Source organism: Halictus rubicundus, chromosome 12 (assembly GCF_050948215.1).
Source record: "Halictus rubicundus isolate RS-2024b chromosome 12, iyHalRubi1_principal, whole genome shotgun sequence".
In the NCBI taxonomy this organism is placed as follows: Eukaryota; Metazoa; Arthropoda; class Insecta; order Hymenoptera; family Halictidae; genus Halictus; species Halictus rubicundus.
The window spans coordinates 14,966,194-14,981,005 of NC_135160.1; the positions used below are offsets into that span (position 1 = coordinate 14,966,194).

Consider the following 14,812-nt stretch of genomic DNA (forward strand, 5'->3'; position numbering starts at 1 on the left):
TCGTTTAGGAATCGTTCACGTATCAGGTCGGTAAAGATCCAAGATCGGTAACCGGTGATACAACCAAAAAGGGGTTGATTCTACATTTCAAAAATAAGTCGTAAAAGTAGAATAAAGTTTTTTTTCATGCGAGGCTTTGTTTTCGAGAAAATTCAATGAATATCTTTTCCAAAAAAATCTGCCGATTGATTAACCCTAAAAAAGTAAATTTAATCGATGCATTAGGCAAATAAGAAATCTTAACGAATCCATTGCAAAATTGCACGGTTTAGCCTGTCATTTACCCTGCAATCTAGACTTATTCTATTTTTTATTCACTCTTCAAGAATTTCTTCCTCTGTTCATATCGTTTATAATAGACCACCCTGCATATATATGTATACAAATGTGCGATGACAACTACATATGTATATCTACTTACATACACATGTTTCTACGTGTACAATATAAAAAACGATGTAGAATAATAATCCATTCCATGAAATCTAATATTCTTTATAGCGATTTCATTTACGATGCACATGCAAAACTTGTGATTTTAAATTTTCGACTCACCACATTTCTGTGCACCAGCCTGCGGTAAATCATCTTCACTGTCCGAGTTATCTTGTGTTGGATTAATTAAATCTTGCAGCGCCTTTAATTCATGGTACCCCAAATAGCTGTCCATGCTTTTTCGAAAATAGCTTTTTGTAAAATAACTGAAGCGATTAATCTCTATACCGTACGTGTCAACAGTTATGGTTGCCAAGATACTGCATTTGAAATGTTTTGCTTATGACAACCTATATAATTAGAAAAGAATCATTATTTTTGCACGTAGTTTAGGACATTGTACGTACCGTAATCACACTAACAAAAACATCAAGCAGAAGTATTAAACTGACAAGTTAATTTGAAATTAAAATGTCGCGCGAAGGAAGAGTTTGCTGTGTAACTTGACACACGAAAGTGCGTTACAGGTTCGCCAACTGTACAAAACACAGGAGAATCCTTTCTACAGAAGTTTACCAATATGGCGGATTCAGCAGATGAAATATTATCAAAAAAGTGAGTAAAATAGCGTTACTGACGGAAAATTAAATTCACATGTTTCTTATATTGAATCTATGCCAGATTACTTCTTATCTGTATCTATAGTTGTAACATAACCTATAAAGGACAGTAACCGATGTCATGATCTCGCCACCCACGTTGTTCCATGGGCAACTGCCTGCGTTGATATACAGTTTTTAAATGTAAATTCAGAGATATCTTGTAAAAACGTATGATTCTGAACAATTGCTGTACACATACGCGTACATATATTGTTGTTATAATAGGGAAAGTTCTCGTAATTAACTATGCTGCATAACATAACCAAAACTTTTGTTGGCATGGTACAGCCGGTAATCTCTCATGCAAAGTCAACAAAATTGCATCCAATAATTGTACGCCGTTTTTATACGAAGTGCGTACAACTTCAACAGGACCTTCCACCTGTTTATGCGAATAAGAAAAACATTCACACGTTACTATCATGATTGCAGTGAATTGAAAAGACGTTTGAAGGCACAACAAAAATTGCAAGAAAAAGCAGAGAGTCTAGCCAAAGCATCTGCTTCAACGACAACAGTAAACAAACCTAAATCTCGAGAGACTAACGATATTAAGGAAGAGGAAATTAGTCCAAATGTACGTAACTATTAATTATGAAATAAAATACAACAAATAGTTGGATTATATTTTTATTTTCAATTACATTTATAATGTTCGTTTTATAGGAATATATTAAACTTAGGACCAACGCAGTCAACCACCTCAAAAGTACTAACGAAAATCCATACCCACACAAATTTCATGTGTCAATGTCATTGGAACATTTTATCGAAAAGTTTAGCAATAACTTGAAAGATGGAGAAGTATTAGAAAATGAAGTGCATAGCGTTGCTGGTCGTGTACATGCAATTAGGGAATCTGGTGTTAAACTTATTTTCTATGACCTGAGAGGAGAAGGGGTCAAAATACAAGTTATGGCCAATGCAAGACAGTACGCCAATGCAGAACAATTTATAAAAGATACTTCTAAAATTAGAAGAGGTGATATTATTGGCATTATTGGTAATCCTGGTAAAACCAAGAAAGGTGAATTCTCCATCATGCCACATAGTATTACACTTTTAAGTCCGTGTTTGCATATGTTGCCAAACCTTTATTTTGGATTGAAAGATAAGGTACATGTGACTTATAAAATTTGCATTCTGGTACGCGTACGGTATAGAATATATAATCACATGATTTTTCAATAATTAGGAAACAAGATTCCGACAGCGCTATTTAGATTTGATATTAAATGACAAAGTAAGGAAAACGTTCCATGTGCGAGCAAAAATCATCGCATACGTTCGTAAATTTCTCGATGAACTCGGATTTTTGGAAGTTGAAACACCAATGATGAATATGATTGCCGGTGGAGCTACAGCAAAGCCGTTTGTCACTCATCACAATGAATTAAATATGGATTTGTATATGCGCATTGCTCCAGAATTATATCTTAAAGTAATGCATACTTTTGGGATGGTTGTAATTATCTGTTACATATTAGAACCGTTCCGATTAAGTACATGTTTTACTTTTAGATGTTAGTCGTCGGTGGACTTGATAGAGTATATGAAATTGGAAGACAATTCAGGAACGAAGGAATAGATTTAACGCATAACCCAGAATTTACTACTTGTGAATTTTACATGGCTTATGCGGATTACAACGACCTAATGTCTATTACAGAAGATATGATATCTGGAATGGTGAAAACCATACATGGCAGCTATAAAGTAACATACCACCCGGAAGGACCAGAAGGAGAAGCGGTAGAAATTGATTTTACTCCACCTTTTAGACGTGTCCCCATGATTAAAACTTTGGAAGAAGTATTAAAGATTAAATTTCCTCCTGCGGATCAACTGAATACTCCAGAAACAAATCAAATGCTTAGCGAACTCTGTGTTAAACATGAAATAGAGTGTCCTCCACCCAGAACAACTGCCAGACTGTTAGACAAGGTATACCTCTAGAAATTCAAAATTATTAACATGCATTATTATGTATGTACGCATTTACTAAAACAGTATGTTCTTAATAGCTCGTGGGTGAATTTATAGAGGAAACGTGTATCAACCCTACATTCATTTTAGACCATCCTCAGATTATGTCTCCGCTAGCAAAATGGCATCGTTCTGAGAAAGGCCTTACAGAGCGCTATGAATTATTTATTATGAAGAAAGAGGTTTGCAACGCATATACAGAATTAAACGATCCCATGGTGCAAAGAGAAAGGTAAATGCGATTCTGTTTTAATCTTTCAAGTTAACAATTTTTATCATTCATATACGTTTGTACGTATACAGGTTCGAGGAACAAGCCAAGGACAAAGCAGCTGGAGACGACGAAGCACAATTAATTGACGAAAACTTTTGTACTGCTTTAGAATATGGTTTACCACCAACTGCTGGTTGGGGAATGGGTATAGATAGACTTACTATGTTCTTTACGAATTCCAATAACATCAAGGTAATTATTTGCAATAAATTGAATAAAAATTTGGAAGATTATAGCAATACATCTATAACATAATTTCAGGAAGTGCTGCTATTTCCACAAATGAAACCAGATGATCCAAATAAGAACAAAGATGTTCAAGACGATGATAAAATGACAAATGAGAATAAAGAAACTAACGTACATACATGAAACGAATAAGATCTTATACTTGTAATCTTAATTTATGTATCAGTCTTTTAATATTGAATATGAACTGAAAAAAGAAATAAATAAATTATACTTCTAGAAACTAGTCACGTCTACGTTTTACAGTCTTTATTTTATACTTGGTATAATATATTAGTTACCATCAAAATAGTATAAATCTATTAAGAACACACATGAAAAATATGAATACATATTCACACATACAATCTTGACATTTCAGCTATGATAAGTTTCCTTCAAATATTTAATTACTAAAGTTCAGTGAAAAATAACATTTATTATAAAATATGTAAGCCATAATTAAAAATCAATACATATTTACAGTAGAACTTTGAAAACAACAAGTACTGAACGTTATGTACTTGCAGTTCACTGGCAGCTTCTTCGTATTGTCAAATATTTAAGTAATAAATAAATCGAATTTTTACAAAGATAGTATAACCGTTTACAAAGAAAACTCAAAGGAAGACCTATGATGTCGAGTTACCTTCATAAATATTATTTACTATAATAGTCGCTACTATTTTCTAAAATAATAGTCAATATTTAAGTTACCAGAGAAACGTTGAAATATTAATTTGAGTTTGATATGTTTCCCGGACACTTGAATTGTGGCAGCTCTTTAAATGGTTTGTACATATCATCTTAGTAAAATGTATTATGAAATTACATACTTCAATTTCTTATTACAAACAGTAATAAGGAAACTATATATCTTCATCAGCTTTCTTCTTCTTGAACATATTTTGTGACAGAATTGTAATGTGCACCCAATTCGTACATATGACGGTGATAAGTCAGTATTATCTTTTTACCATTAGTGTAGCCATCTCCAATAATGTACGGTGTGCCCGATGCTTGAATTACTTCGATTGGACATTTCAACACGTGCGAAAGAACTTGTAACTATTTCAGAGAAAAGTGATTAAGTACATATATATCGATCTTTACAAATTTATTGCACGTGTGCATGTGTACATGACTAACCTCAACTGCACCACCCCAAGCACTTGTATCAGCCACATTATTACAATATCTTTCGTACTGTTCTGTCGATAGAAGGTCATCAGACTCTGGATTAGAAATGAATGGTAAAAATTCATTCATATTTTCTTTCAAATATATAGCAGTTTTTAATCTTAACTCATGAAAACTTAATGGTGCTTCCCCTACAATCTTCAGTTGATGTGCAATGGCATTATACAAACTGTAAGAATAATGATGTAATATTAATAAATAAGTGTTTACACAAGTATTTGCAATCGATAGAGAATGAATTACGAGTAAGTAGTTTACCAATGACCATCGCTTGGAATTTCATAAATCATTAGACCCCGTTCGGAAAGAATTTTCTTGATGGTTTGTAATTCGATATTTCTTTTACCAAATACATTCAAAGCTTCCTGTTCTATTATTCTTTGATTACGTTCTTTTTCTGCATTCGCTTTTTTATCTCTTCTTTTCTGTGCCTTTGAGATTCTGTGCGTTGATTGCTCAATATGTTTCTCGTCTATTTCTCGGTTACTATTATTTTCGGTTTCTTCATCTTCCGTATTATTAATATTCAGATGCTCTACTTTCCATCTAGCCAATTCCTCTTCTTGCTTTTTGTCTAAAGCTTCTTCTAGTTGATTTATTTCCTCGGTGATCTCTTTCTTCTTCTTTTTGTCTCTCTTACAAATTGACTTTTTCAAATTTTGTATTTGTGCTAAGATTTAAAATGTTCAGAAGAAAATGAGTTTATAATGCGAAAGGTATGTCATACAGAACTTTTAAATATATGAATGGCATAAATGCCAATCATAATGTAAAAGCAATATTTGAAGCGGTACAGTTTATCAATGCAGCAACATAAATTAAATACAAAACATACGAACCAACAATTATCTAGTTTAATTACCTTGCAGGTCTTTCCGTTCTTTTTTATGCTTTTGTATCATTTCTTCCTGCGTTAACATTAACTCAGTCATTTTGAACTTAGAGGTTACTTAAGCAGACATTTATTTTAAGGTTAAGAAGAAGAGCACTGCATTTTCACTGCATTTTCATGAATCAACCCCCAGTTTCGATCAGTTTCGATGTGATATTAGGTAAAGCCTGGTAAAGCTTGAACTCTCTACTTGGGACTTAAGCCGAATATCTAAGAATTATCGACTATATCTTAAAGAACGGTTACACGATTTTAATAACATTGAATTGATTAATTAAATATTTTTAACGTTTCGAGTTTGTTTTTCATATTTTTATAGAACGTTTTGAGTACACAATCGGCATCTACTATAACTGGTACTAATGCTCTGAACGACGTGTCTACCATATAGATGGAATAATGTAGCTATCGATCTCATAGAAACGTGATTAAAGAGGCTATTTATAAATATCTTTACATACATCTATGTATGTATACGACGCTCCGAAAAGCGTACTTACATACATATATGTAGTTTACTACAAAGACGCTCAGTGTCGTTAACAAGCTGCCCTGATAAAAGAAACTTCTGTGATTCTTTTAATTATTTACTTAATTATTAAATAATAAAAATGGCAACAGACGAAAATTCTTGGAGAACACAAAGCTTTAGACAAAGTGTAATAGCAAAAATGTAAGTTGGCATACATTTAAATATCTTAAACGATGAAATATTTTGATCGACACGATTCTAATAGTGTGTGTTAAAGAATAGAACAACAAAAGAATTCTGCAGTGTAGAATTTTTTCTACGAAAATCAAGAAATCCTGTGCGCGAATAAATAAGTTTATATGTATATTTACTAAATATTTTCTACACAGAGATGAAGCTGTACAGATGTCTGGAATGCCCATTACAAGAAATAGTATTGATATGGAAAATCATGTTTTCCAAAAGGCAAAAACCAAGGTTTGTTATAATTTTCGTTAATGTCAGTAAATTGTTAATATTACGTTTAATTTTGTGAACTGTTCATAAATGGTCATAACTTCTATATAATGACAAGTACTAAATTCATGTTTTTAATTTATTTGAAACATTACAGTAATTAATTATTGTGAAATTTTTCTTTATTTCAGGAAGAATATTTAGGTTTTGTAGCCAGACTGATTCTACATGTCAGAGAACTAAGTAATATATATATATTTATATATGTGTGTATACGTATTGTATACATGAAATTTAAATATTCTTAATTTACTTTGTACGTTGCTATTCTATTTTAGACTCGAAGAAAGGTGCAGGAGCTACTGCACCAGGTGCAGCAGGTTCTGGAAATCAAGGAATGCCCGATCCAATTGGAGCATTGCAAACACTGGCACGTCAAGGAACCGGCAATAATCAAATGATTAACATTAACGGACCAGGCCCTAATCCTCAGGGAATAATTCCACAACCGCCTGCAAATACAGCTACAAATTGTGAGTACTTTTTGAATAAAAGTATTCTTCTACGAGAAAATTTATCAATTATTAAGAATCTATATTTATAACATACTACGAGGTTACATAGAAGTTACTATGTTGCAAGGAGAACATTTTATGACGTGCTTGAACACTATCTTGTCTACACGGTGGTGTCTCTGATAGGTTGAGCTGTCTTTTGATTATTTCAATGGAACTATGCAATTTTGTTTAACTAGATGTAGCTCATTTTGTCACAAATTCATTGATGTATAATATGCCAATTTTTCATAGTCATTTTAGATAACTTAGAATTGTCTTTTATTTTTTTATTATTCCTTCAGTGGAGAAATAAAAAAGGACCTTTCTATGTACAAGTGAACTGTCTTGGACATTGATATATTAGTTTAGTCTCTCCTTGGCTGATGCTCTATTTTGGAAATGGTTTTCATAATTTTTTGGTTAAATGTCAACTTAATTTTTTTACAAAGATCAAAATTATTACGCTGTCATTTTATAACAACAGATGTTCTGTGTTTTTAAACATGAATAATAATAGATATAGGATGGAGCATGTAACTGGAACCACTTTGATTACTACATAAATAATGATTTCAGTGAAAAATGTTTCAGGCAAAAGTTGAATGGTCTCGTGGGGGACGTTATGCGATGACTTTTGTTCAATGGGGGTGTATAGAGAACACATGAAGGTCTGATTTGGTTTTTAAATGGAATCATACATTTTCTATAAGTTTAGACGATCTCACTCATAATTCTGTTTAAAAAAAGTATTAACCTGCTAATATGAAGAAATCATTAGTTCAGAAGATATTTTAACTGGAATTATTCGAAGTAGCATAACTGGAACTGCTGTGACAACTCTGACAGTAATACTTTGAGTGTAATAATTTCAGTAATAATTTCTTCATATTAGCAGGTTAATATTCTTTTAAACAGAATTATGAGTTAGATTATCTGAACTAATAGAAAATATATCATTCCATTTAAAAAACAAATTTTACCTTCATATTTCCTCTATACACCCCCATAAAACAAAACTCATCACATAATGCCTCCCACAAAACCATTCAACTTTTACCTGAAACATTTTTTGTTAAAATCATTATTTGTGCAGTAATCGAAGTGGTTTGTTTCTGTTACGTGCTTTATCCCTTGTCCCGTGTAACAATAGACAAAGTGCATTGTTATTGAGTTTGTGTTTTGTTTATAACCAAATCAATTAATAACTCTATTAAAGGAAACCTTATAAACATACTGTGAAGAGAGAAAAGTAACATAGATATAAGTAACTTATATATAGTATAAATTATTCGAATTCAGTAAAAACATAAAATTTGTTTATAAAGTAACTCTTAATTAAAATATGTAAAATTTACTTGCAGTCTCTTAATGCAGTAAAAAAAGCTATTGACGTAAACTTGTTAGACAAAGTTTTTAGATTTTTCTCTATAACATTACACTTCTAACTCTATCCTCTTGTAGCATTATCAGTTGCAATCGGTGAATGTTGAGGAGAAAGTATGCTTTACTTCACGAAATACAATCCCATTATTTTTATGAAATTTTTATGATATATTTAACGAATAATGTAATATTTCTATTAGTGTCTATTGCACTGGATAAGATAAAGGACATGCAGATATGAAGATAAGATCATGAAGATCAGATCGTGAAAGTAAAAGAATAACTATTAAAAAAATTACATTGCAAAATATTTGTGTACAATACGGTAGCTTCTGCTAGATATATCAGAATTTCTCGTTGTATCATCAGAGGCGTACGACCGCAGACATAAGATCCGTACAGACCAGTGTCGCCAGATGAGGGAAGGGAGCACGAATCGAGGGGAAAAAGTTACCCTCCCCCGCCAGTGACCGGGCCGTAGCGGAAACGTGGAGGAATACCGTTCGTAGAAGGGGAAGTTAGAATGGGGACACAAGTTTTAATCTGGCAACACTGGTACAGACTGGTACAGACTGTGCACAGTGATGGGATATTCGAGGTGTTGTTGGCAGGAAAGTACCGGAAGAGTCCAGAACGATACGTCAAGACGAGCGTGCTACGAACTAATATCTATATTTATATATACAACATACATACATACATACATACATGGAGTTTTCTCTAGAAAATGCTCTAGTACGACATGACAATATCAATGGCACGAGGGGATACGTGTCGTCACGTTATTCCCACTACGAGGAGAATCGAGCCACATTTAGTGTCAGAGAGGGAAGCATTTTGAGGGGAATACAAGCCCATCTGACCACGGTGATGAGGATCATCGCGATGAGGCCATCAATTCAGGCGGTTAATTGAAATTGTTTCAATCAAACGAAAAGGAATCGTTTCGACCATAATCTACTATTTAGATTCGCCGGAAAGGCTACATAGCGGACCTTGTATTTTCGTTTTCTGTATATGTACAGGGTGTCCCAAAAATGTTGTACTTCCTTGAAGTAACTTTTTCCTTTGCGAAAATGTTTTCCGCTTTTCGGCTTTGTTAAGGAATCACAGTGAATTTCCGATATGAGTCGGAACTGGCGAGGCACATTTAGACGAAATCTGTGGTTCTCGCCGAACGTTACATTTGAAATGAGTACACAGTGCACACTCGAAACGTAGATGACACTGTCCGTCTATATATGTCCTAAACCTGTGACATATAAACGGATAGGGACAAGAAGGCTGAGAAAATGTCTTTCTCTGATACAATGTTGCACGTAGAAACGGACAGCGAAGCTCAAGAGCCGTCGCCGCCGAGGATTGTAATATAACACGGTCGGGTATATCGGTGTAAGACCAGAAGACCACTACTAATCCAATTAAAAAACTTCTTTATTTTTTATTTTTCATTTTTCAATTTTTTTTTTTTTATGAGACTTCCACCAACGTATTCGTGGCATTTTTCTGATTAAAATGAAACCAAATTTGATATAATTCCGATGATATTTACTTGTGTAATGAGCGATGAAAGTTACTTTCCTCTACAATTATATTAACGGAAAATTAGTAGTGGTCTTCTGGTCTCACACCGATTGTTTACCTGATCATGCTGTTACGTTAGACTCGTCTCGGCGACGGCGGCGGCTCTCGAGCTTCTCGGCCCCTCGCGGGGTATACCCCCCGGGTGGTGTGGGTAGCTCCAGTGACCTCTAAACGCTAGGCTTGTAGACAGCGGACGGATTCAGGCTTGACAACAGGTCCCGTTGAGCGTGGCGTTAGCATTGGCCGGGCCAGAAACCGCCCGCTAGTAAGTTAATAACTTCTTAATGAAACTGCACGAGAACATTTTTGCAAAGGAAAAAGTTACTTCAAATGATCTCAGGAATCAACCCTTTCAAAGAGGTACAACATTTTTGGGACAGCCTGTATAGATATATAATCGTTGGCGAATTAAGTACTTGCGAGAATCTTTAATTCATTTGTTTTGATGGCCCTGTTGTGGAGGCCGTCACACTCGCAATTGATCGCGCTACAGGAAGATAGGAATATACATATGTATATAAATATTTTGATACGACGCTGAATGAAGGCGATCTGCTACACCTTACAAGTTATCCCGAATTTCTGTAACAGAGTTGTCGACAAATTTACCAACATGAAAAGGTTGACAAACATGTATTACTCGCAATATGACAGTTCTTTTAGTAGTGAACCTTATTATGATTCAGATAACTCAGGTACATATAAAAAATTACTGCAATCACCAACTCATACTGAATTCCTACGACACATTAAGCGCAGGAACGATGAAGAATTATTACATCAATTATGGAAGCAAGATTTACGTAAACACACAAATTTTGCAAAGGAAATCAAAGAGCAATGTGGCATTGCAGTTGATCTAAGAGATAATAAAGTGTCTTACATTTATAAGCCTGTCACTAATGACATTCATATTCCAGGCATCAAATTTAAAATAACGTTTTCATATATAAAACTATTACGCAAATGGTATATCAGTTTAGGACATAGTAGAGTACCAAACACAGTAAATATTTATAATAAATTTAAAAAAGGTACTTATAATCCAACTGGAATAAAAGTACTTGAACTAGTGCGTAAATGGAAAAGTTTATTAGAAGTCTATACAAGGAAACTATTATACATATGTAAATTGATGGACGAAACGAAAGAGACATACAAAGATTTAGACTTTGAAATGAATGAATCTCTAACCAATCTAAAAGTAATATTAAAAGAAAATGGTTGGCCTATAGGCTTAGAGAAAATTAGCCGTGAAGATGTTATAATTGTAGAGCTAGAATTAGATGACAATTTACATGTTGCTAATCTTACATATGAGTATGTACATGGATGCAATGTATCGGTAAAAGAAAGGAAAATATGTATAAGGAAACTGGAAAGAAAGTTGGATATATTTTTTAATTTTAATTTAATGGAGGCATTTGATATATTTATGAATGGGGAAATTTCTTCTCATACTGAGAGTTCCAAAAACGTATTAACATCGACGGAAAATGAATTATAAATTCAAAGTATATTAAAATTACATTAACGTTTATGTTTTACTGTTACTTTGCATTTATACTTATAAAAAAAAGAGAATATTTTTTGTTTATACTTATTTTATACTTCTTTGTACGTACGTTTATTATATGTATATTGTTATTTACATTATTATAATTAACATTTTTGTTGTAAGATTATTGTGAATTAAAATATTATGTAAAAATTTAAATAATATACACTTATCTACATAATGTAGTCAATGTATTATTTAGTACACATTAACCCTCATACTATGCTCCTCAGAAATAGATTCATAAAACTTCAAATCAACAAATTATGTTTCGTTTATACTGTTACATTTGAAAGCAATATATTTGACAACGCAAACAGAAAGATACCAAATGCTTCTAAGTATCTGAAAAGAGAAAATGGGTGAATTTTCAGTCGGAGAAATGTATGATTATTAATATAAAATTATAATCTTTAAACATACAAAAGTGTTGTGTACAAATCAATTTTAGGAGATAACGTTGCTCTGAATGTGTCTACAGCAATTCTGTTTCTGTTCCTTATTTTTGTCAGTATTACAAAGCTTAAATCAACGTCCTGGACAACCTATGGCCATGCAAAGTATGCAGAGTAAAATGCCAGGTATGAGCATGATGTCTGCTCAAGCCACTGGACCAATGAGTCATATGGGTCCAATTCAGACAATGCAGAATAATTCAATGTTAACACAAATGAATCCAATGGGACAAGGAAACATGCCTCAACAAATGAATCAAGTTGTCACCAATCAAATGGGGCCAATCGCTGCTGGACAAATGCAACAAAACATGCAAGTACGTACCTGTCTAAAACAGGAATATTGAGAAAACGGTTCATGTATGAATGTTTTGCTTTCACTAACAAGAAATCCACTCAATCTGCAAATTTTGATTTTAGTGAAATTTTATATGTTTATATGTAGCACATAATGATGTTTATAGTATGCAAATAACCATTGCATTTGACAAAGTATAATATTATAGTTAACAATGTTGAGATACATCTGTAATTTATTCAACATTGTACCCAGTCTGGTGGAACAATGTTTGCAATTCTAATTTGTTATTGATCATCACTGGAATACAAAAAAGTGACAGCTCGCATCACTAAAACGAGTCCCATAAATTACAAAACATTCTGGGCATTTTTATTTTCTATGATAAATGTGCAGATAAGCAATGAGTTTCTCTTTTAGACACAAATGCAAAATCAATTATCCAATCAAATTGGTAATCAGATTGGTGGATCTATAAGTGGAATTCAAACTAGTATGTCACAGCAGATGAATCAAATTGCCCCGGGCCAATTAGGCCCTGGTCAAATGCAGCAACAACTGAATCACATGCAAAGAAAGGTATCTTAGTGAAATATACATATTTCTAGATTATTAAAAATGCTATACGCATTGATTGAAACATTTATATGCGTTATCATTTTTAGCCTGGTGAAATGATAAATACTGGATTTCCAGGCCCTAGGAACATTGCAGCAAATCAATTTTTACGGCAAAGTCCATCTCCATCGGCTCCAAGTCCAGCTGGTTTAGGTGCACCATCAAGGTTATTACTCTGAAACACTTTTTACACGTATATTAGTAAATACATAAATCTTCTAAAACATTAGGCAATACAAAATATGTGTTATAGTAATCAAATGGTGGCATCTCCAGCGTTAGTTCCATCACCAAGTCCTCAACATCCTATAATGGCAGGTCAAAATAGATCTGTTGGTATGTTAAAATGATTTTTTGCAATCAAATTTGCAATTGTAGACGAATGAATAAAAATAATACATGGTGTACATTGATCTAGGTATGGCACCATCGCCTAGCAGTTCTTTGAACACTCCTGGAGGTGTGGGTGCTACTCCAAGTCCACAGCAGGAAGATCAAGCGTACAGGGATAAAGTTAGGCAATTGAGCAAATATATTGAACCTTTACGAAGAATGATTGCAAAAATGGGTAACGAAGGAAGTAAGTGCTTTAAATGTTGTCTTGGTAAAATTGTTGCTCTGTATACGCATATCACGAACTCTATGAATCTTTTTCTCAGATGTCGATAAATTAAGTAAGATGAAGAAACTTCTAGAAATCCTATCAAATCCTAGCAAACGCATGCCAATGGACACACTGCTAAAGTGTGAGGCAGTTCTTGAGAAAGTAGATTTTAAACGTAGCGATGCAAGTGTTGGACCTCCTCCAGCGGCACTTAAAGAACACCACTTCTTTAGTCCGCTTTTGGAGGCGGTAAGCACACATCTTCAAAGCCCAGTGGTAAATCACACGCTACAACGAACCTTCGGTCCATGCTTGGAAGCTTTATTTAGTCCAGAAATTAAGTATGTAATATTCAAAACTATGCCACTATCTTATCTTTTTCTTTTGAGATGCTAATAATTCAATTTGTTTTTGTGGAGATAGAAATCTACCACCACCACTAAAGAAACAGAAAATAGAAGAATTTCCTAGTGAAATTCCAGATGTATTACAGGGAGAAATAGCTCGGCTAGATCAGCGATTTAAGGTAATTTATCTACTTCTATATTGTATTGTGTAACTTCATTACTATACTTATATTATGTATTTGAAACTGCATCCAGGTCAGTCTTGATCCAGCACAACAAAACGGATCTAAATGTATTCAACTAATATGCTGGCTAGACGATCGCCATCTTCCATGTGTACCACCAGTATCAGTTACAGTTCCAGCAGATTACCCACTAACACCACCACGTTGTGTGATGGCACCTCACGAATATGCTACAACATTCCTTTGTGCTGTGCAGAAGGCTTTGAACGCGCGTATAACGAAACTTCCTCGTCGTTTTTCTGTGTCTCAATTATTGGACACTTGGGAGATGAGTGTAAGACAAGCTAGCGCACCTTCACAAACACCCGTTACTGCTAGCACTGTATTAATGGGTTTATAGTATACTTTACGTGTAAATTATTCTATAAATTTAAAAGTATTATAAAATGTCATATTGCCACCGCATTCATTATCTATTTAACTCTTCCTTGGCGAAACATCTCGATTTCTTTTCTCTTCGATTTTCATGTACCTTTTGTACTTAAACGTAATACCAATTTATCTTGGGTAAGACTTAAGGATCCCCCCCTCCCTCCTCCTTTCGACACGCGACATACG

General features: G+C 33.7%; 5 protein-coding genes across 6 annotated transcripts in view; 3 read left to right on the forward strand and 2 right to left on the reverse strand.

The window, feature by feature from the left end:
* Positions 1-653, reverse strand: part of LOC143359820 (cysteine-rich secretory protein 3) — a 122,120-nt gene extending 121,467 nt beyond the window's left edge. The window contains exon 1 of the mRNA XM_076798097.1: positions 556-653. The gene's annotated coding sequence lies outside the window, so the exon portion shown is untranslated. The remainder of the gene's footprint in view (positions 1-555) is intronic.
* Positions 654-919: 266 nt separating this feature from the next.
* Positions 920-3,832, forward strand: Lysrs (Lysyl-tRNA synthetase). 2 transcript variants are annotated; one of them, XM_076798092.1, is made up of 8 exons: positions 920-1,050; positions 1,530-1,674; positions 1,764-2,213; positions 2,293-2,538; positions 2,619-3,041; positions 3,122-3,315; positions 3,387-3,549; positions 3,619-3,832. In XM_076798092.1, exons 1-8 carry the CDS (start codon positions 1,016-1,018, stop codon positions 3,727-3,729), a joined length of 1,767 nt encoding a protein of 588 aa, XP_076654207.1. In that variant the 5' UTR covers positions 920-1,015; the 3' UTR covers positions 3,730-3,832. The 2 variants fall into 2 exon arrangements, with proteins under 2 accessions (XP_076654207.1, XP_076654206.1); XM_076798091.1 differs by lacking the exon at positions 920-1,050 and adding an exon at positions 1,118-1,450.
* An 8-nt stretch (positions 3,833-3,840) lies between these two features.
* LOC143359819 (deubiquitinase OTUD6B) lies at positions 3,841-6,025 on the reverse strand. Its single transcript, XM_076798094.1, has 4 exons — positions 5,648-6,025; positions 5,044-5,455; positions 4,735-4,954; positions 3,841-4,653 (listed from the first exon to the last, which is right to left on the reverse strand). Exons 1-4 carry the CDS (start codon positions 5,715-5,717, stop codon positions 4,468-4,470), a joined length of 888 nt encoding a protein of 295 aa, XP_076654209.1. The 5' UTR covers positions 5,718-6,025; the 3' UTR covers positions 3,841-4,467.
* Positions 6,026-6,186: 161 nt separating this feature from the next.
* LOC143359816 (mediator of RNA polymerase II transcription subunit 15-like) lies at positions 6,187-14,657 on the forward strand. The gene is made up of 12 exons (XM_076798089.1): positions 6,187-6,350; positions 6,539-6,626; positions 6,797-6,848; positions 6,944-7,138; positions 12,200-12,459; positions 12,861-13,019; positions 13,106-13,224; positions 13,312-13,394; positions 13,477-13,638; positions 13,718-14,003; positions 14,086-14,188; positions 14,265-14,657. Exons 1-12 carry the CDS (start codon positions 6,289-6,291, stop codon positions 14,592-14,594), a joined length of 1,899 nt encoding a protein of 632 aa, XP_076654204.1. The 5' UTR covers positions 6,187-6,288; the 3' UTR covers positions 14,595-14,657.
* On the forward strand, positions 10,241-11,873 carry LOC143359818 (uncharacterized). The gene has a single exon (XM_076798093.1). The coding sequence runs from the start codon at positions 10,671-10,673 to the stop codon at positions 11,634-11,636; it is 966 nt and encodes a 321-aa protein (XP_076654208.1). The 5' UTR covers positions 10,241-10,670; the 3' UTR covers positions 11,637-11,873.
* Positions 14,658-14,812: the final 155 nt, after the last annotated feature.

Excerpts from the sequence above, each read along its gene's own strand:
- LOC143359818 (XM_076798093.1), top strand. The coding sequence starts at position 10,671 with ATGAAGGCGATCTGCTACACCTTACAAGTTATCCCGAATTTCTGTAAC.
- LOC143359816 (XM_076798089.1), top strand. The coding sequence starts at position 6,289 with ATGGCAACAGACGAAAATTCTTGGAGAACACAAAGCTTTAGACAAAGT. Across the intron at positions 13,020-13,105 it reads TGAATCACATGCAAAGAAAG|CCTGGTGAAATGATAAATAC; the intron begins GTATCTTAGTGA and ends TATCATTTTTAG. Across the intron at positions 13,639-13,717 it reads AAAAATGGGTAACGAAGGAA|ATGTCGATAAATTAAGTAAG; the intron begins GTAAGTGCTTTA and ends TCTTTTTCTCAG.
- Lysrs (XM_076798091.1), top strand. The coding sequence starts at position 1,344 with ATGCTGCATAACATAACCAAAACTTTTGTTGGCATGGTACAGCCGGTA. Across the intron at positions 2,214-2,292 it reads ATTTTGGATTGAAAGATAAG|GAAACAAGATTCCGACAGCG; the intron begins GTACATGTGACT and ends TTCAATAATTAG. Across the intron at positions 3,316-3,386 it reads CCCATGGTGCAAAGAGAAAG|GTTCGAGGAACAAGCCAAGG; the intron begins GTAAATGCGATT and ends GTACGTATACAG.
- LOC143359819 (XM_076798094.1), bottom strand. The coding sequence starts at position 5,717 with ATGACTGAGTTAATGTTAACGCAGGAAGAAATGATACAAAAGCATAAA. Across the intron at positions 5,456-5,647 it reads AGAACGGAAAGACCTGCAAG|CACAAATACAAAATTTGAAA; the intron begins GTAATTAAACTA and ends TTTAAATCTTAG. Across the intron at positions 4,654-4,734 it reads CTTGGGGTGGTGCAGTTGAG|TTACAAGTTCTTTCGCACGT; the intron begins GTTAGTCATGTA and ends TCTCTGAAATAG.